This window comes from Phoca vitulina, unplaced genomic scaffold (genome assembly GCF_004348235.1).
Source record: "Phoca vitulina isolate PV1807 unplaced genomic scaffold, GSC_HSeal_1.0 scaffold89, whole genome shotgun sequence".
NCBI classification, from domain to species: domain Eukaryota; kingdom Metazoa; phylum Chordata; class Mammalia; order Carnivora; family Phocidae; genus Phoca; species Phoca vitulina.
In genome coordinates, this window is record NW_022589792.1 from 793358 (window position 1) to 813566 (window position 20209).

Sequence of the window (20209 nt, forward strand, 5' to 3'; positions counted from 1 at the left end):
GCTCTTATAACTGTAAACGAGCATCTTTTTCACTGGTTATTTGGTGCCAAGGTTTTCACATTTTTTTGGTGTGCTTTTTATTAGTGATTTCACTATTTTAAGTGGCCCCCAAGCATAGTGCTAACTGCTGTGTAGTGTTTCAAAGTACAAGCAGCCTGTGACATGTCTTTGGAGAAAATACATCTTGTCAATAAGCTTCATTCAGGCGTGAGTTATAATGTCTTTGGCCATGAGTTTGATGTTAACCAACCAACAATACATATTAAATAAGGTGTTTTTTAAGTAGAAACATACATAAAACTAGGTGGCATTCTTGTTTGGTCAACAAAAATGTGACCAGAGGCTTACAGAAATCTAACCCAGCTATGATCCAATGCCATGAATCAGGATTCCGCTAATACCCAGCAGAAATGCGAACAAGCATCTGCTGAAGACAGAGTGTCAGAATATTTATATCAGCACTGTTTAGGTCAGCCGCAAACTTCACCAGCCCAAATGCCCAGAAACAGTAGAACGAATATTTCATGGTATAGTCACACAATGGAATGCCATAAAGTGATGAAAACGGGCAAGGACCACAAAACAGTAATATGGCGGCATCTTACAAACATAATGTTAAGTGAGACCAGCCAGGCCCCCACAACTACATACCTCATGACTTCATTAAGTTACAAAGCTGGCCAAACCCGTGCATAGTGAGAGACAGACGTTAGCTCAGTGGTAACTCTTGGGGAGCAGGTGGCTAGAAGAAGCATGAGGGGGACTTCGGGATATTTGAAAAGTTTTGTTTCTTTACCTGGTGCTGGTTACACCATGTCACTTCAAGACAATTTATCGAGCTGCACCTTTATAATCTGCGCACTTCTCGGTAGATATATTTTACGTCAAGAAGAAAATTTACTCAGATATATGAATTCAGGTATAAGTTCCTTCCCTGTTTGGTGTGCAGCAGGTAAAAACGATGGAAACTGCCGGTAGAAAAGCTAAGAAACACAAACCCAAAAGAAAACAAAAACAAAACACAAACCAAGAGAAACTAAGTGTCCTTTGCAAGAAGACCTGTGGCCTCTTTCATTCACACACAAGGCATGAACTCATGTCCCATACACACAGAGCTTTGCACGCCTCAGAACACAAATGGCGTTAATCTTCTAGCCTGTTGCCTACTTTCAGCATTTTGTTTGGTGACAGCAAGTGCTTGGAAACGGTGTTGAAACATGTCTCGCTTTTGTCTCCCTGAAAGTCTGGGAGCCCCACGCCCCTGCTGTCATCTCTGCTCTCCTGCCTGGTTCAGAATTCCAGGAGAAGGTTGGGAAGGAGACAGTTGTCCTTGTTAAGGATCCCAGACAATGAGAGGTTCACTCCTTCCATTCCCCAAATGTTAGTCCTGCTAGGCCTCTGGCTGCCACCAATTTGCCTCAGGCCTTGCCAGCTCCTGAGGTAATGCTGTCTTCATGCCTTCACTCTCCCAACTCCAGTGTCTTCCATGTTATAGCCAGAGCCTCTGGCCCTCACTCAAATCCAACCAGGTCTCATTCCTGGCTTTAAAATCTTTTACTTAGGGGCACTTGGGTGGCTCAGTAGGTTAAGTGTCCAACTCTTGATTTTGGCTCAGGTCATGATCTCAGGGTGATGAGATCAAGCCCCACATCCCTGCTGAGCGTGGAGCCTGCTTAAGATTCTCCCTCTCCCTCTGCCCCTCCTCCCCCTCACTCTCTCACCTTTTACTTAAACAACAGAAAACCAACCTGATTTTAAAATGGACAAAAGACTTGACATTTCTCCAAAGAAGATATACAAACAACAATAAACACATAAAAAGAAGCCCAACATCACGAACTCTTCATGAAGTGCAAATCAAAACCACAATGAGATCACATCACACCCACGGGCTAAAGTCAAAAAGTCAAGTAGTAACAACAATGCCGCTGAGGATTAAAGAACCTGGAGCCCAGGTTCTTTGGTGGAATGTAACATGGTGTGGCCACTGTGGAAAACAATATGGCAGCAATCCCTCTTCCAGGCATATGCCCAAAAGAGTTAGAAGCAAGGTCTCAAAGAGATATTCGCACCTCATGTTCACAGTGGCATCATTCACAATAGCCAAAAGGTGGAAGCAACCCAAATGTCCACTGAAGGATGAATGGATAAACAAAATGTGTTGCATCCACACAATGGAATCGTGTGCAGCCTTAAGAAGGAGGGAAGTGATGGGGACGCCTGGGTGGCTCAGTCGATTAAGCGGCTGCCTTCAGCTCAGGTCATGATCCCAGGGTCCTGGGATGGAGCCCCCACATCAGGCTCTCTGCTCAGCAGGGAGTCTGCTTCTCCTTCTGCCTCTCTTCCTTGCTCATGCTCTCTCTCTCTCTCTCTCAAATAAATAAATAAAAATAAAAGGAGAGAGGTGCTGACTCCTACCATGACATGGGATGAGCGTTGAGGACACGATGCTGGGTGAAATAAGCCAGTCACAAAAAGACAAATACTGCATTATTCCACTTATATGAAGTACCTAGAGTAGTCAAATGCATAGAGACAGAAAGTAGAAAGGGGGTTCATGGGGTCTGGGAGAGAAGGGAATGCGGGGTTGTTTAATAGGTAGAAGTTCAGTTTTGCAAGATGAACAGAGTTCTGGGGATGGATTGTGGTGATGATCGCACAACTATGTGAATGTACTTAACATGAGAGAATTGTACATTTTATTTTTTTTTAAAGATTTTATGTATTTATTTGAAACGGGGGCGGGGGAGAGCAAGCAAAAGCAGGGGGGAACGGCAGAGGGAGAAAGACTCCCCACTAAGCAAGGAGCCCAATGTGGGACTCGATCCCAGGACCCTGGGATCACGACCAGAGCCGAAGGCAGCTGTTTAACCGACTGAGCCACCCAGGCACCCCCAAGAATTGTACATTTAAAAATAGCTAAGATGGTAAATTTTATGTTGTGTGTATTTTGCCACAATTTTAAAAAGTCTTCTATTTAAACACACACACACACACACACACACACACACACACCCTTACTTAGTCCTGAGAACTACTCCACGGTGGGCTGTGTCACACGCTTGTATGTGCTCACTTGGTGTCTTTCACATAGAAATGACTAGAGACGTTAGGAAGAGAAAGAATCTGGTTTATCATGGGTGTTCACCATGTATTTTTCTTGGGAACAACCAGGACTTTCTCAGGGTCAAAAAAGGTGAGGAGTGGGGCGCCTGGGTGGCTCAGTCGTTAAGCGTCTGCCTTCGGCTCAGGTCATGATCCCAGGGTCCTGGGATCAAGCCCCGCATCGGGCTCCCTGCTCCGCGGGGAGCCTGCTTCTCCCTCTCCCACTCCCCCTGCTTGTGTTCCCTCTCTCGCTGTGTCTCTCTCTGTCAAATAAATAAAATCTTTAAAAAAAAAAAAAGAAAGAAAAAGAAAAGAAAAGGTGAGGAGCTATTTGCCATTTCATCCAGTGGCTTCAACTGACTTTGCCTTTTGGTTTCTTTCTTCTCTGGCTGTGACTCCCTGTCTTCTGTCTGCTAAGCAGGGCTGAGATGCGAGCTGTCCAGGACGGCCAGAACTATGTGTCAAATAAGAGTGAACAGGCCCCGAGAGAGCCTACTGGGGCTCCCAGAAGCAACACAAATAAGCTTCCGCACACAGACTTCATTGACTCTATTCTGACTCCTCTCTGTTCTTCCTGGTTTCTCCTTGGTTTGTGGCTGAGCCCTGGGTGGGTGAAGCTGTGAGATGCACCAGGCTTCCACTCAGCATGAAGATGTATGGGTGTTCTCAGACAAGAGTTCCCGAAAAGCGGGACAAGTTCTCTCACTCCTGTCAACCCCCTTCTTCCCAGCACAGCCAGACTCAGCTTTGGAGGAGTTAAATCTTCCATCCCACCCCTTAAGAGCTCATGCTGTCACGCAGACCTTGGTGTCTGGTGGGAGGCTCAAAATGCAGAAGACTCTCAATGAGCGCTTTCTAAGTGAACACAGGAGTACAAGAATAAGTGAAAACAGGGGCGCCTGGTGGCTCAGTTGGTTAAGCGACTGCCTTCGGCTCAGGTCATGATCCTGGAGTCCCGGGATCGAGTCCCGCATCGGGCTCCCTGCTCGGCAGGGAGTCTGCTTCTCCCTCTGACCCCCCTCCCTCTCATGCTCTCTGTCTCTCATTCTCTCTCTCGCAAATAAATAAAATCTTAAAAAAAAAAGAATAAGTGAAAACAAGTTATCGCTTCCCGGGCACTGACGCTGAGTTCTGGGGACAAAAGTCATTGCCCACACCAGTTGCCAGGCTCATGAGAAACCCATCCACATGCACGTGGTCAACCCGTATGAAAAGAGTCACTGTGGACACATACCCACAGGATGTGATTATGGCACACACATGTCCCTGTGCCCAGCTCGGTCAATGCCAAGTACGTGGTTCTGAAACATACAGCCCCATGGACACTACAGATGAATTCTTGTAGGGCCAGGGGTCACGAGGCAAGTGACATGAGTCCCTCAAGTGCAGAATGAGTTCTGGTGTTTATTTAAAGTTTTGACATTTTGTATCACCGATTTTTTTTTGCATTAATTTTGATTTTGTTAAAATATTATTTATCTTGGTTTCTGACTTTTTTGGGGGGCATCCCTTCAATTTTGCATCTGAGGCTAGTGCCCCAGTTGCCCCACCCTGGCCCAAGGCATTGACACACTTTCCGCCTGCACACCTGCAGCAGAGCCATGCGGACACACGCAATCTCTGCACAAACCTCATCTTACCACTAGGTGTCACCCTAGCTCTTTCATCTTGAGGCCCGGTTCCGCCCCCCCCCCCCCCCCGCCCCTTCCCTAGGAAGAAAATGTCCAATTCACTTATCTGAGTATCCTCAAGACTTCCTTTTACTTCCCTCCACCTGGGACATTTACATTTTCTAAAGGAGCCCAGGAGAACAGGATGTTAACCCCAAATAGTGGTGCCCTATAATGGAATTGAGGCACAGATGAGGAAGATGGGTTTTCCTGATGCCTCCGATCCAAGAGCGGAGGTTGACTTGAAATGGGTAGGGGATGGCCCGAGGGGACAGCTGTTCCTTCACCCCTCCTTTGGTACAAGAGTCCCACTGTTTGAGAAAGAAAGAGACTCTGTGGGAGGAGGAGGGAGATTCATCCATTCATTAAAGTTTTTATTTTAACAGATGCTTGTTGAGCTCCTACTGGGTGCCTGGCTCTGTTGCAGGCACCAGAGATACAACAAAGTCCACTGGACCCTGATGAGCTGCCACTCTAGGGGGAGACAGACAACAAATGAATAAACAAATTGTGGAGAAGGAGTGACAGGCTCTGAAGAAAAATAACAAGAGTAAGAGCTCAGAGAGTGGCCATAGGGAGGTCATTTTAGATGGTTGGTCAGGGTGGGTCTCTTGGAGGAGGTGGCATTGAAGTAGAAGGAAGGAACAGTGTCCCAGGCAGAGGGAATGGCAAGTGCAAAGGCCCTGGGGTATGCAGTACAAATTGAACTACTCCTCCCCTCCCATCCTGTGGGGACCCCAGGGAAGAGACGACTTCAAATCCAGAGAGTGGCCGGTCCAGATCTATAGCTAGATCTTAGGGAGGACTTCCCAGTAGTCAGAAAGTGGGCATCTTTCCCACCGGGAAAGCTATCTGGTAGTCTCCAAGGCATTCACAGGCCAGACCCAGAACATCTGACACAGACCCTGGATGGATGAACAGATGGATGACTCCTCTGACAGGCGCTACTCGCTGTTCTCAGAGTCAAATCCAAACTCCTGTCTATAGCCCACACATTCTCACTTGGTCTGGCCCCTCTTGTCTTCCCTGGCCTCATCTCCCAGCAACCTCCCCTCCCCTCACTCCTCTCCAGACACACCAGTCTCCTTGTCGCTCCTCAAACATACCAAGATGTTCTCACCTCAGGGCCTTTGCACTTACTATTCCCTCTGCCTTGAATGCTCTTCCCCTGGATCCTCGGAAGGCATCTTCTCTCACCTCCTTCAGGGGTCACCTCAAATACCACCTCCTTAGAGACATCTCTGACCACAACCATTAAAATGGCCGCCCACACCACCACTATCCCTCTTTAATCCCGTTTTTTATTCTTCACGCCACTTGCATTGTATTATATATTCATTTTGTTGTTGACACTGTATTACATATTTATTCAGTTCTTGCCTGTCTCTCGCGCCAGAAGATCGGCTCTAGGAGGGCAGGGATTTGATAACTTGATTCATGGCTGTCTCCCCAGTGCTTAATCGCATCTGTTGATCGAATGGACGAATGAAGGATTTCTAGCAAGGACCCCTGGTGGAGCCCAGGACCCATCAGGGACTGAGAAGGGGGCTCTAGGGAAGAGATGGGGGGTGGACAGGGAAAAGAGCATTCACTCTTCAGAGCCTTTCCTTCTCTGGGGCGCCAGGCTGGGTGGACGGCTAGGGGCTGAGACCAGTTTATGACGCTGTAGTGCCCACGGTGGCCGCCTGGGGGCACTGCAGCTAGTTGCAGGACCCCACCAGCCCCAACAGATTACCCCAGTTTAGCCCCGCCCCATCCACCCTTGGCCCCGCCTTCCCAACCCAGTTTAGTCCCGCCCCCAAGCAGTCCAGCTTGGCCCCGCCCCCAAGCAACTCCCTCCGCGTCCAGGAGGTCCGTAAACTCACCTCCCAACAGCACCTTTCACTGCACTCTCCTGCACCACTAGCCAATCTTGGCAACAGGTCAAGAAATCTAGACTTTCCCAGAGGCTAGCAGGGGTGGAGGAGAATCCCGAGGTGGTGATTCCCAAGGGTCCTTCTTGGAAACCAAATTCACCTTCACTCCTGGTTCATTTTTTGCCAGCGTTCTCTCAACCTTCCGCCTCTTTTGGTCTCTCTTTACTTCTCTCTGGCTGACATCTCAATTGAGCATCTACTGTGCGCGGCCTGATGCCAGGCACTGATCACACTTCCCATCCCAGCCAGGATGTGGGTCCTGAGATGGGAAACCAAGAAATGAGGGATGGGACCCCACGACCTCTCCCTATGGCCTTGGAGATCCTATTGAGAGCCTGACCTCCAGCCCTCCCATCGCCCCCTGGGGTGGGCATAAGGGTCTGATTCCTTTCTTCTCTTGACCAGGAAAGAGAAGGTGCCAGGACTGTTTTTCCTCTGAGCTTCTACCTAAAAAACTCTTCGAGTTTCTACACAGACACTGTCCACACCCATGGAGTGGATGATTTAACAAGAAGGTAAATGTGTGGGCTCAGGCACTGGACTGCCTTTGTTCAATCCTAGCTCTGCCACTCCTGAGCTGTCTCAGCTTGACAAGTGACTTAACTTTTCTGTGCCTCCCTTTCTTCATCTGCAAAATGAAGGTAACAATAACGCCCACTAGTAGGTGCCAGGGGGGTTAAATGCTTCTTTCATGTTGGGTGCTCGAAACAGTGCCCAGCACATAATAAGCACTTAGTAAATGTTAGCTGTATTATAATTATTATTTTAGATTCCAGCTTCCCTCTAAGCTCCTACAGATCTGAGAACTTGAGGGGCCTCCCGCCTCCAAGATGGAGGAGGAAAGAGGTTTCCCAACAGCTGAAGAAAACTGGGACACCCCACCCCCATTTTGCAAGGCCCCCCAAGCCTGCCCAAGAGATGGGGGTACTATGAGGAGGACGACTTTCTTCTGTGAAAGCATGAATGGGGCGCACGAGGCACCAAACCACACATACACACACACACAGATGCATGGATGTACACGTTTGCACACACAGCCTCTGCTCTTCACCCTCCCTTTTAGGGTGATTTACTCAAAGGCACAGAATAGCACACGGTCACCCCAAATTCTCACACAGCCACACACCTGGTCACACACATTTTGTACAACACCCAGGCAGATGAACAGAATCGTGGGGACACGCAGAGATCTTTATACACGGACCTTTACACACGGCTTCAGTTGCCCAAATACCGCCAGGATTAACACAATCCTCACTCGCTGACACACCACTAGTCACACAGACACACAACTCCAGGGGGCAGTCTCACAAGCCTCGCAGTCACATCAACCCTCCAGCCACAGCCTCCCACTGTCACACACAGACTCTCTCTCCCTCACGTACAAACACCCTCTCCCATCACACCCCAACTCATGCACAGCCAGACACACAAACTCTCAGTCACACCCAGCCGTGACACACACACATTTACCCAGCACCCCTCCCCAGCACCTCACACACGTCCCCACCAGTCACTCACACGTGAGTCCCGCCCCCTTCCCCACACGGGGGGTGCAGGTGAGGAGCGGGGGGGGGCTGCAAAATTTGGGCACCTCCTGCCATAATGGGGGGAATGAAGGGTCAGCAACACCCCAAGGCCCCCTGAAGTTGCCCCCGCAACCCCACTCAGCTTCAGTGAGATGGCGGGTGTGGGCTCCGGGTCACCGAGAGGTTGAGAACCCCGAAGCTGGGGTCAGACTGTCCCCCAAACCATCTCAGCTCGGGGCTGGATGTGAAGCCCCCTTTTCCTTTCCCCAGCCAGGGTGGACATCCCAGCCCCTCCCCCGCTGCGACCCCCGCCCCTCTCAGCCCCGGGGGGCTTATGGAGCCCCAAATGGCGTTTCTGTCGGGACCCTCTAAGACCCTCTCCCCTCCTGGAGCCCCTTGCGCCTGCACCTGCCCGCCGGGCCCCTACCTGTCCGGCGAGGCCTGAACACAGCAGCAGCAGCGGCAGCGGCGGCGGGACCGTGAGCGGCCACATGACGCGCCCCCGGCCCGGCGTCCCGTCCCCCCGCCCGCCCTAGCGGCGCCTGGACGCGGGGACCGCCACCTTGCGCGACCCCGCCCGCCCGGCTGGGGCGACCCTCGCCGCCGCCTCCCCCGCCTCGCCGGCGGCTGGGATTCCGCCCCAGCCCCGCCCCCGTCGCGCGCTCCCAGTCTTTGTTGCGGGCTCCGCCCCCCGCCCCGCCCCGCCCCCAGCTCGTCTGCGGGCGCAGAGCCGGCTTGGGTCTGGGGGCGGGGAAGGGGGAGGCGCTGGCACTGGGGAGGCGAGCTGGGGACGAGGCCCGGCAGTCCCCTAGGCCCTATGGGGGTGGGGGCGGGTCACGGAGATGGGGGAGGGGGTTCCGTCACGTGTTGGTGAATTTCACCCTCCCAGGACCTTTCTCACGTTGAAAATGGGGTTGGGATGGGGGTCAAGGGGCAGGGGGAGTAGGAGGAAGACCTGGTAACGAAGAAGAGAAATTGAGAGGCCCCCTCCTAAAAGAACTCAAGAATCAACAGAGAAACTGAGGCAGAGCTTGTGAAATGGGACGTTGAGGGAAGGGGGTCACTGCCGGGACAAGGGGGTGGGACAGAGATGGAACGAGGAGCGAGAGACCAGTGACCGAGGCGGATGGCCAGCTGGGTGGGCCTGGCCCCCAAAGGGGATACCTTGTCTTCTCTCTCCCTCTCCCACCCCACTCTCCAGGCCCCTCTTCCTCAAAGTCCGCCCTCCCCCGCCACACCCGAGACGGTTTCTCACTCCCGTTTCAACGACCCAAGACGGGAGACCAGATCCCGAGAGGATCAAAATATTCAACAAGGCCTCCAACGAGAATCCATCTGCATATGAAGGGCGTCCTTGTTCTGCCTCCAGCCTCTCTCTGCTTCTCCCTCCTCTCCGCAGTGGTCTTCCCCGCCCATAAGCCCTCAGTGGCTTTTTGAGGTCAGGGTTACAGAGGAATCAGCCAAAACATACCGGGAGGAGGGTGGGGGGAGGGCTGGCATTTTCCTGACCCTACTGTATGCCAGGCAGATAACAGGGTATGGAGGGTTTTGTCCAAGCAAGAAAAGAGCTTGTTGTCCAATAGAACTGGGTTTGACCCTGGTTCTGTCACTTCTTGGCCATGCAACTTGAGGCAAAGAGCTTTCCCTCTCTCAGGAGACCTGTTTCCTCATGGAGGTCCTTGGGGAGACAGCTGTGACTCTTGAGCAGATAGAGCACCCAACCAGCGCTCAGTCCCCAGAGAGCATTACCAGTGAGGCGTGGAGTTGAGAAGACTTGCCATGGGATGTGGGACACAGAACAGAATCTGAACTAGGGAAGGCATCTCATCCATCCCTCTACCTCCTCTCCCCAAATGGAGGATGTTCCTTTGCTGACTCCTCTGACCCAGCCTGCAGTAGGTGTAGAGTAGGAAGGGTTGTTATGTTGGTTGGTATGAACCAGAAGCTTTTGACCAAGTGTGGGCTGTGGTCAACACTGAGAGCAGGGGGTCCCTGCCAACTCTCATCATGTCAGTTTATCACAGCGTGGTTCCCTTATTAAGCTGTTTCAGGACCATGAACAATACCCTCTGCACTCTGAGATGGTCACTGTCATGGTCAAGCATGGCCTGCGTTATGTGGTTGACATTGGTAAATGTGCCCTTAGGTCCATTTCCCATCCTTCTCCAGCTCTGCTCTGTTTCAGGGGTGGGGCCCCTGAAAACTACATTTCCCAGGCTCCCTTGCATCCGGCTAGACTCAGCCAATGGGAGGCCTGAGGAGAGGTTGGGGTGGGGAGTGGGGAGAAGCCAGAGTGTTTCTCCCTCTCTCTCCACCTTGGGCATCTCTGGCAGGGACAGTTGTGTCTCCTCTGTGGTCTCAGCCCCCCTGGGATAGGAGTCCCTACTGTGGTTCAGCTCCTGCCAGGTGGTAGCAGGCTCTGGACTCTGGTAACTTCTTCCTTCAGCTACATCAGCTCTTGGGAAGATGGTGGTTGGCTACTCACTCTAGAGTCAATTCACCTCCCATTTATTCTTAAAGCTTAACTAACATCTCTGGGGCCAAATCCCCATATGAAACTTTGCTATGGAACCACCCAGTGTGAGCTTTGTTTTCCTGACTGGACCCTGGCCAATACATTCTACACTGTGGTCATGACCACAGCCGTGGTCAGTAGCAATCTGTGTCCCAGTGATGCTGTGATCAGTGTCCTATGGACCTGGGCTCTGTGCTGCCATCAGGATCCTGGTTCTACTGGGGTCAGCAGAGTGGTCGGTCATCCCCGGGTCATTCCTGGTTGTATTGCGGTCAGTGTGATGGTCAGTTTCCTGGCTGTAATGTGCTCAGAGTCACAATCACTGTCCTGTCATGCTGTAGTCATTATTCTGACCTTGTTTTGGACAGTGACCTGGCCATGCTATGGCCAAAATTATGGTCAGGTCACACACCGTGATCGGGGTCATACTCAGTGTCCTGATTGTGCTGTTGTCAGCTTCAAGATCAGCACCATCATCAGCGCTGTGATGAGCACAGGTCTCCCTTGCTCTGTGGTTAGTGTAGTGGTCAGAATCGTGGACCATCACTGAAGAGAGATCAGCTTCTCAAGGACCTTGTGCGGCGAAACTGATGGACCAGGTGACTCAGGGGCTGGCACTGGGCAAAGTCTGCTCTCCACAATATCTGGAGGCAGGGCAGAGGAACATTGGGTCCCTGCCAACTCTCACCAGCTCACCATTGGCTTCTCCTAATTGGTGCTTGGGCAGCCCTTGGCTTTACTCTCCTGTGACCCCTTCCTGTGTCTAGCCAGAGGAAAACACATCCAGGCCTTTGTTTTCCCATACTCTGCACAGGGCCCGACACAGAGATGACCAAAAGGAATCTAATGAGTGAATGAATCTATGCCGTGCGTGTCTACACGTGCCTTTGCTCTTGCAGATCCCTCTGTATTATTCAGAGGTCCTTTGGTAGCAAGTGGCAGAAAAGAAACTAGAACTGTCTTAACAAAAAAAAAAATATATCAGCTCACATAACTGAAAAAAAATCCAGGGGTAACTGACTTCAGGCATGGCTAGATCCAGGGGTCCTGTTACATCATCAGGATTCTGTCTTTCTCCATTTCTTGTCTCCAAAGCATTATGCTGGGTTATCTGTTGTGCATCTTTCCTTTCTCGTTAAATCCACATAGACAAATGAGGGTCAGTCCTGCCAGGGACCCTGGCGAGAGAGCATAGAACCTGCTCCTCACAGTTGTCTCGCCTGAGGGGAGAGAGGTGGGTGTTTGTTCTCCAGGTCCTGCATGTCGCTGGGGGAGGGCTGTTCCCAGGGGCGCCCGCTCTTCGGCATTCCTGGCCTGGCCAGTGTGTGAACTGAGACAGCCCTGGGGCAGGAAGAAGTGTGCACAGGAATGTGTCAGGACCAAGGGGATGTGGGCAAGGCACTGACCTCATCTGCCTTTGTCCCATTTTTCAGATGGAGAAATTGAGGTTCGGAGAGCTTAAGACACTGGCTGAAGGCCACAGAGAGGATGCACAGCAGAGCTAAGACCATAATTTGGCTCATGTCTGAATCCAGACATGAGGCTCTTTACGTTGTGGTTGCAGGGGAATACCCGGGCCAGATCCCGCGGTGTCCACATGGCATTGAGAAGACTCAGCCCCACCCAGGTGAGCTGAGCCTCCCAAGCCCATGCATCTCCACAGGGATCATTCCAGTGCGCTCCAGGTCCACGGCTCCCAACCCCGCACTTCCAAGTGCTCACACAAAATGGAGCTCAGCCCTCCTTCCATGTCCCAGAAGAGGTTCCTGCTCAGCACTAAACCCTGGGGGCTCCCCGCAGACTGTCTCCATTGTTCAGCCCCATTCTTTCCTTCTCTGGGCCATTTCTTGTTTGTTTGGTTTCTGTTTTGTTTTGTTTTGTTTTGTTATGTATTTATTTGAGAGAGAGAGAGGGAGCAAAAACAGGGGGAATGGCAGGTTGAGGGAGAAGGAGAAGCAGGCTCCCCACTAAGCAAGGAGCCCGATGCGGGGCTCGATCCCAGGACCCTGGGATCATGACCTGAGCCGAAGGCAGACGCCTAAACCAACTGAGCCACCCAGGCGCCCCCTCTGGGCCATTTGTCACTGTGGAACTGCAGCCACCCCTGGACTCCTTCCCTTCTGGGCTTCACACACACACCATAGACACACAGTCACCCAGGGACACCATACCAGGATACATGGTCCAGGCATAACATCACACCGGGACAGAATGATGTTATTCAGAGCCAGCACACAAAAGCACATGCAACACACAGCCCGATACACACATCCAAGGCCTGAGGGCGCACAGAAACACATACCCACGGTCAGATGGTGGAAGAACCTCAAAGGCGAACGGGTCATAATTACCCAAGACCTGGCAGTCATGAATACAGTTGGCCCAACACACACAGACCCCCCGACACAAAAAAATGCACAAAACCCACAATCTGGGCACACGGCTCGCACACACAGATCCCCAGTGTGGACACGTAGTTCACGTATCAGCACAGCATAAAGACAAACACAACGCAAACACGGCGTTCCGTGTGGCCATCTGTAAAACAGCACATAGTTCATACGGGAACACATACACCAGCCTACAGGACAGTCACACACGAGAGGCAGGCAGTTCCTACCCAAGCACATGAAAGAAAAACACAGTTTGTACAAGAAACACCCAGAGACCTGCGAATCAGACCCGGTCACACACACAGATGCACGGTACAAGGCACATAGTTCTCACACACACAGAGACCCACAGGGACCCACAGACACCCTCTGACACGCAAAGCCCAGGCCAGGGCAGCGTGGGAATGAGGTTGTGGGAAGGGGGAGGTGGACAGAATGACTAAGGAGGCCTCTCTGGAGGAAGTGGGGGGGCGAAGGAGGGTGGGTGGGCCTGCATCCAGCACATGTGGTTCCCATTACTGGCCTGGGAATTGAGGGATGAGTTGGCGGGACAAGGAGACCCAGCATCGCTTCCCAGCCCTGCCAAGCCAGGAAGGAGCGAGGCCCTAATCAAGGTTACAGGCCCGGAACTTGGTTCAGAATCACAGCAGCTCCTACCAAGAAGGGTCGACCCTGAGCCAGACCTGGCAGGGGCTCACTTCAACCCCTGCAGCAGTCTGGGGAAGGGTTTCATAGGAGAGGAAAGTGAGGGGCTCAGAGAGGTTAAGCCACTTGCCTGAGGTCACACAGCTAGGAAGTGATGGAGCTAGGATTGGAGTTCAGGTCTCTGGGCAGGGCTGGCTCAAGCCCCAAAGTAGATGCAGGTGTCCTCCATTCATCCACAAGTAGAGACAACGCACTCGCTTCAGGCCCAGGCTGCCCTGAATTTGTGGCTATGAGCAAGAAAGCCTCTGCCTTCAAGTAATTGAGAGTTTGGTGCATGCACAGATGGGCAGAGTTCTCTGAGCTCTGAGTGTGTTTGGAGGGCCCTGATCTAGCCTGGGGGTAGGGCAAGTCAGAGCCAAAAGCTGCGTAAGAGCTGGCAAGGGCTCAACGGGCAGAGAGAAGAGCAGTTGCAAAGGCCCTGAGGCTGCAGAGTGCAGGAGGTTAGCTCTCCTGTTTAGGGATGGTGACAAGTGAGGCCAGAGCTGCCAGACAGAAAGACTTGGGGCCCGACAGGGAGTTCTGGAAGCTTGGAAGGGTGGTGAGCAGGAAGGGGTATGGTGTAGTTTGGCCAACTAGCATGAAGATTGTACCCAGGACAGCTGAAGATGTGCCTTCCCCATAACCCTGACTTTCCATTCGTCTGTATTCATGCACCCCAGAGACGTTTATCCATGTGCGCAAAGACACATGCCAGGATGTGTGAACGGAACAAAATGGAAAGCACCTAAAAGTTCATGAGTACAACAGATAGCTATGCTGAGGTAAGCATTTAAAAAGACAGGACTAGAAATACTTGTGTCTGCACAGAGAAGTTGCAAACGCCTCTGGCTGAGCTAGCAAGCAAGTTGCAAAAGAACATGTTCAATATTGTACCAGTTAGAGATAGTTTAAGAACTTGCCAAAGTATGTGCATCATCCATGGATACAGCTCCCCTGGATTCAGTAAACATGGAGAAATACTCTGAGGACAGAAGTTCCCACATTCAAGGGAAGAGAGAAATCGGGAATCATGTTTAATGGGTATGGAGTCTCAGTTCGGGAAAATGACACAGTCCTGGAGATGGACGGTGGTCATGGTTGCCCAACAATGCGAATGTATTCAGTGCCCCAAACTAGACACTTAAAAACGGCTAAATGGTAAATTTTATGTGAGGTATATTTTATTGCAATTAAAAAAATTTTTTTTTAGTTTACACTCATTTGCCCATAGTGGGGAAAGGAAAGGCAAACTATGGCAGAAATGTATACAGGGGCATTAAATGTGTGTATGATGCTTTATTTTTAGGCGGGGTGGTGGGCATGTGTTTATTATAGAGTTCTTGCTATATGGGTTTTTTTTCTTTTTTCTTTCTTTTTTTTTTGAGAGAGAGAGCTTGTGCGTGCGTGCACACACACACACACACACACACACCCGAGTGGGTGGGGGGCAGAGGGAGAGGGATGGAAAAAATTCTTAAGCAGGCTCCACGCCCAGTGTGGAGCTCAAGGCAGGGCTCCATCTCATGACCCTGAGATCATGACCTGAGCTGAAATCAAGAGTCAGACGTTTAACCAACTGAGCCACCCAGGTGCCCCTGCACTATATGTATTTTTTATAATAACACTCACACAACCTGATGGTTAGGTGCTATTATTCACCCCACCATCACAGCTGTGGAGACTGTGGCTCAAAACAGTGAAGGTCACACTCACCCCAGCGGAGGAGCTGAAGCTGGACCAGATGGCTTGGCGCTAGCCAGGATACCACACCGCCTCCATACACCTTCCCTATTTCATTCATCGGCTTTGTAACACTAGAAATGTATCCAAGAAGAGGTGGTGTCTTGGAGGGGGCGTGGGAAGAGACACGAGGAACTTTCTGGGGTGCTGGAAACAGTCTACATCTTGTTTAGGGTATGTAGACATTTGTCAAAACTCGTCAAATGGAACACTTAAGATCCGTGCAAACAAATGTTTAAAAAGAAATCTACCGATCCAGCAATCCCACTTCTGAGGATAAGTCCAAAAGAATTGAAAGCAGGGTCTACAAGAGATATTTGCACACCCGTGTTCATAGCAGCATTATTCACAGTAGCCAAGACTTGGAAGAAACCCAAGTGTCTATTGACGGGTGAATGGATAAACAAGATGTGGTGTATATGCTAGGTAGGAATAGCATTCAGCCTGAAAAGGAAGGGAAACTCTGACACATACTACAAAGTGGAAGACCCTTGAGGACATTATGCTCAGTGAAATAAGCCAATCACAAAAGACAAATACTGTATAATTCTACTTATATGAGGTCCCTAGAATAGTTGAATTCACAGAGACAGAAAATAGATGGTGGGTGCCAGGGGCTGGGGGAGGGGAAATGAGGAATTGTTTACGGAGGACAGAGATACAGGTTTGCAAGATAAAAAAGTTCTAGAGAGGGGCGCCTGGGTGGCTCAGTCAGTTAAGCATGAGACTCTTGATTTCCACTCAGGTCACGAGCTCAGGGTTGTGGGATAGAGCCTCGCTCAGTGGGGAATCTGCTTGGGATTCTCTCTCTCCTTCTCTCTCTGCCCCTCCCCCTGCTCTCTCTCTCTCTCTCTCTAAATGAATAAATAAATCTTTTTTTTAAAAAGTTCTAGAGGGGCACCTGGGTGGCTCAGTTGGTTAAGTGTCTGCCTTCAGCTCAGGTCATGATCCTAGAGTCCTAGGATTGAGCCCCGCATCAGGCTAACTGCTCAGCAGGGAATCTGCTTCTCCCTCTTCCCCTCCCCCACTCATTCTCTCTCTCTCTCTCTCTCTCTCTCTCTCTCAAATAAAAAAATAAATAAATAAAATCTTTAAAAAATGTTCTAGAGATCTGTTGCACAGCAATGTGAATATACTTAACACTAATGAAGTGTACACTTAAAAATGATTAAGATTATAAGTTTTGTTATATGGGGCGCCTGGGTGGCTCAGTCGTTAGGCGTCTGCCTTCGGCTCGGTTCATGATCCCAGGGTCCTGGGATGGAGCCCCGCATCGGGCTCCCTGCTCAGTGGGGAGTCTGCTTCTCCCTCTCCCACTCCCCCTGCTTGTGTTCCCTCTCTGGCTGTCTCTCTGTCAAATAAATAAGTAAAATCTTTTTTTTAAAAAAGAAAAAAAATAAGTTTTGTTATATGTTTTTTACCACAAAAATAATAAGATAAAATAAAATAAAATTTATTTATTTATTTATTTATTTATTTATTTATTTATTTGACAGAGAGACAGCGAGAGAGGGAACACAAGCAGGGGGAGTGGGAGAGGGAGAAGCAGGCTTCCCACCCAGCAGGGAGCCCGATGCGGGGCTCAATCCCAGGACCCCGGGATCATGACCTGAGCCGAAGGCAGACACTTAACGACTGAGCCACCCAGGTGCCCCTAATTTAATTTTAAATTAAATTTAATTTAATTTAAAAAAAAGGAGATCTACCAAGAGAGGGGAAAGCCTGTATAAAGACAAGACCAGGTCAAGGAAGGGGCAGGACAGCCTCTCAAGATCAATCTGGTCCTCTGTCTGCTCAGCTTCCCCCGTCTCCCCAGTATCCCCATTGCCACTTAGGGTAGAGGCCCACCCTCTCAAAAGGAAACTCTGGTGTCCGGGACACTCTAGACACAGGGCACACATGTGCTCTCGTGCGGACAGGCCCTTGTAAGCTTGCATGGCCTGTGCCTGTTTGTGAGCCTGGACCTTGTCGTCTGTGTCTCTGGGCCTGGCTGTGTGAGAAGTCACATGGCACCCTCCCCCTCTCTGAATGAGCCGCTGCTCCAAGGATGCCTCCTCCAGGCAGCCTTCCCTGACCACCCTGTCTCAAAGAACACCTCTTCTTGTCCTCCTCTTTGCCTTCTTTCTCGTCATAACACCATTTGACACATCATATATGTATTTGCTTACCGCCTGTCAGCCCCACTTGAGTGTTAACTCCACGAGGGCAGAGACCCTTGTTTGTTTCCCTGCTGGATCCCCAGACCCTATTAATAGTGCCTGGCACAAGTAAGTGCTTAATAAATATTTGTTGATTGACTGAATGGATGAATGTGTGGTGTGAGGAAAGGGATCTCGGAAACATCTACGGCACTAGCTTAGCTGAGCCCGTGAGTGTAGTTTTTGTTGGTGGCATGTCTGTCCATGTGGGGCTGTGTGTCCCTCTGTCTGCCTAGCATGTAGCAGACCCCAGGATGCAGCAGTTCTGGGTGTGCCAACGGGGGTCTCAGGCGTGGCTGCGCATCTGAGTGTGGTTTACAGACATGGCTCTGTGTGTACGTGCAAGGGCGGCTTTGGTGTGTGTCCGGGCACGTGTGCAACTGTGTGTGTGGCCTGCTGTGCGTCAGCATGTCTGGATCTGGCTGCAGGTGAACGGGCGTGTTTAACGTGGGTCTGCCTCTCTGAGTCTGCCTGTGGGTCTGGGATGTGACAAGATGAGGGTCTGATTCTCTGGGCTGTTGGTCGGTGTATGTCGCTGAGCATGAGTATCTCCAATGATGTTGTGCGTATGCGTAAAATTCACTATGCCACCCACCTCCTACAGCCGTGAGTGAAGCCAGAGGTGGCTGCCACAGCGGCTGCCGTGCCCCAGCCCCAGTTCAGAACACAGAGGGTGTAACTGCTCGGGGAGCGCAAGTGGTGTGATTAATTATGGCCGCTGAATATGCAAATCAGCTGGGGGTGTTCCCAGCAGCCACCTGGGTGCTGGCGATGATGCTGGGTAAATTCACAGAACTGAGCATGAGGCCCAGAATTCCCTCCTTACCCCTTTGTCAATTACCTTAATTTAGTAGGGCCGAGATTCTAATACTTCAACCAGTTTTTAGCTAATTAAAGAGTACTCGTTACACTATTAATTGTTCCTCCCCTCCAAAATACCTGCACCAGGGTGGGCCTGGAATTGCAAAAGCAGAGGCCAGTGGACCTGCATTACCAGATGTAATTATTTATTTTTATTTATTTATTTACACACACACACTCAAGCCGGGTGGTGGGGGAGGGGCAGAGGGAAGAGAGAGAGAATCCCAAACAGGCTCTACACCCAGTGCAGAGCCCTATGTGGGACTCAATCTCGTGAACCTGAGATCATGACCTGAGCCGAAATCAAGACTCAGACGCTTCACTGTCCAGCCACCCAGGTGCCCCAGATGTATTTTTTTTAAAACGATGGGGAAAATTCCCCCAAAGGAGAAGATGGCTTTTTGTTTAGCAGTCTCTAGTTCTAGACTCTGGGCAAGTTTACTCCACCTTTCTGTTACTGTTCCCTTACCTGCAAAATGGGGATAATAACGGAACCTTCCTCAAAGGTTGTAATAAAGAATACATTAATTCATTCAGGGAAAACATTTGATGAACAGGACCTGGCATGTAGATGCTCAATCAGTGGTCATTGTTATTAATAGTGTTAGTTGAACTAATCATGGATTGTGTGGGTACGATGATTTGGTCTACAAGAAATGTTCTTCATAAGAAAGTGAGATAAATTTGATCTAAGTGTAGACAGTCTTAGAGGAAGGGAATGAGGAGGGTAGGCAAGAAGAGGAGTCAGGGAGGGAAAGATGGCAGAGGGCAGCAGAATCGTGGGAAATCCAGACTGGGGCAGGGGGAACACACCACCAGTGACAAATTTATAATGGTGAGGACTTTTTTTTTTTTAAGATTTTATTTATTTATTTGACAGAGAGAGACACAGTGAGAGAGGGAACACAAGCAGGGGGGAATGGGAGAGGGAGAAGCAGGCTTCCCGCCGAGCAGGGAGCCCGATGCAGGGCTCGATCCCAGGACCCCGGGATCATGACCTGAGCCGAAGGCAGACACTTAGCCAACTGAGCCACCCAGGCACCCCATGGTGAGGACTTTTAAGGATAAGGATATTCAACATTAAATTCCAATCTGTTGATGTTGCTGCAGTGGGACCTCCTGGTTTGCACATATGCTTACATGCTGACCTTCAGTGAAAACTGGATTCGTTCACTGTATTAGTCAGGATAATTAATAATAGCTGCTGTAACAAGCAACCCTTAAACATCTCAAGGGCTTAATGCAATCAAGTTGTTTGATGGAAGTCTCCTTGTAGCATTCCTCCAAGCAGTAGCTCAGAGAAGTTGGCCCCTTTCTAGTTCCATATGAGACACTCCCATCTTACTTACAGATGTGATCTCCAAGGTCATCACAGACTGAAAGAGCTCAGAAGATCAAGCAGGAGGTTTTGTGGTTACCCACATCCCACTGGCCAAGACCCAGGCGCATGCCCCAACCTAACCGCAAGGGAAGCTGGGAAATGTGTTCTCAATTAGGAGTGCTCAGGGAGAGGAAAACAACACATAGCATTGGTGTTACCATATGTGTTGAGTTAAGAATGTCTGGAAGAGGAACTAAATGGGAAGCAGGCCTGGGTG

General features: G+C 50.4%; 1 protein-coding gene across 1 annotated transcript in view; it reads right to left on the minus strand.

Annotated features, from left to right (window-relative positions):
* The window catches only part of OLFM2 (olfactomedin 2), a 59351-nt gene extending 50544 nt beyond the window's left edge, over positions 1 to 8807 (minus strand). The window contains exon 1 of the mRNA XM_032395930.1: positions 8648 to 8807. Within this exon, the coding sequence (XP_032251821.1) occupies positions 8648 to 8713 (66 nt within the window). The 5' untranslated portion in view covers positions 8714 to 8807. The remainder of the gene's footprint in view (positions 1 to 8647) is intronic.
* Positions 8808 to 20209: the final 11402 nt, after the last annotated feature.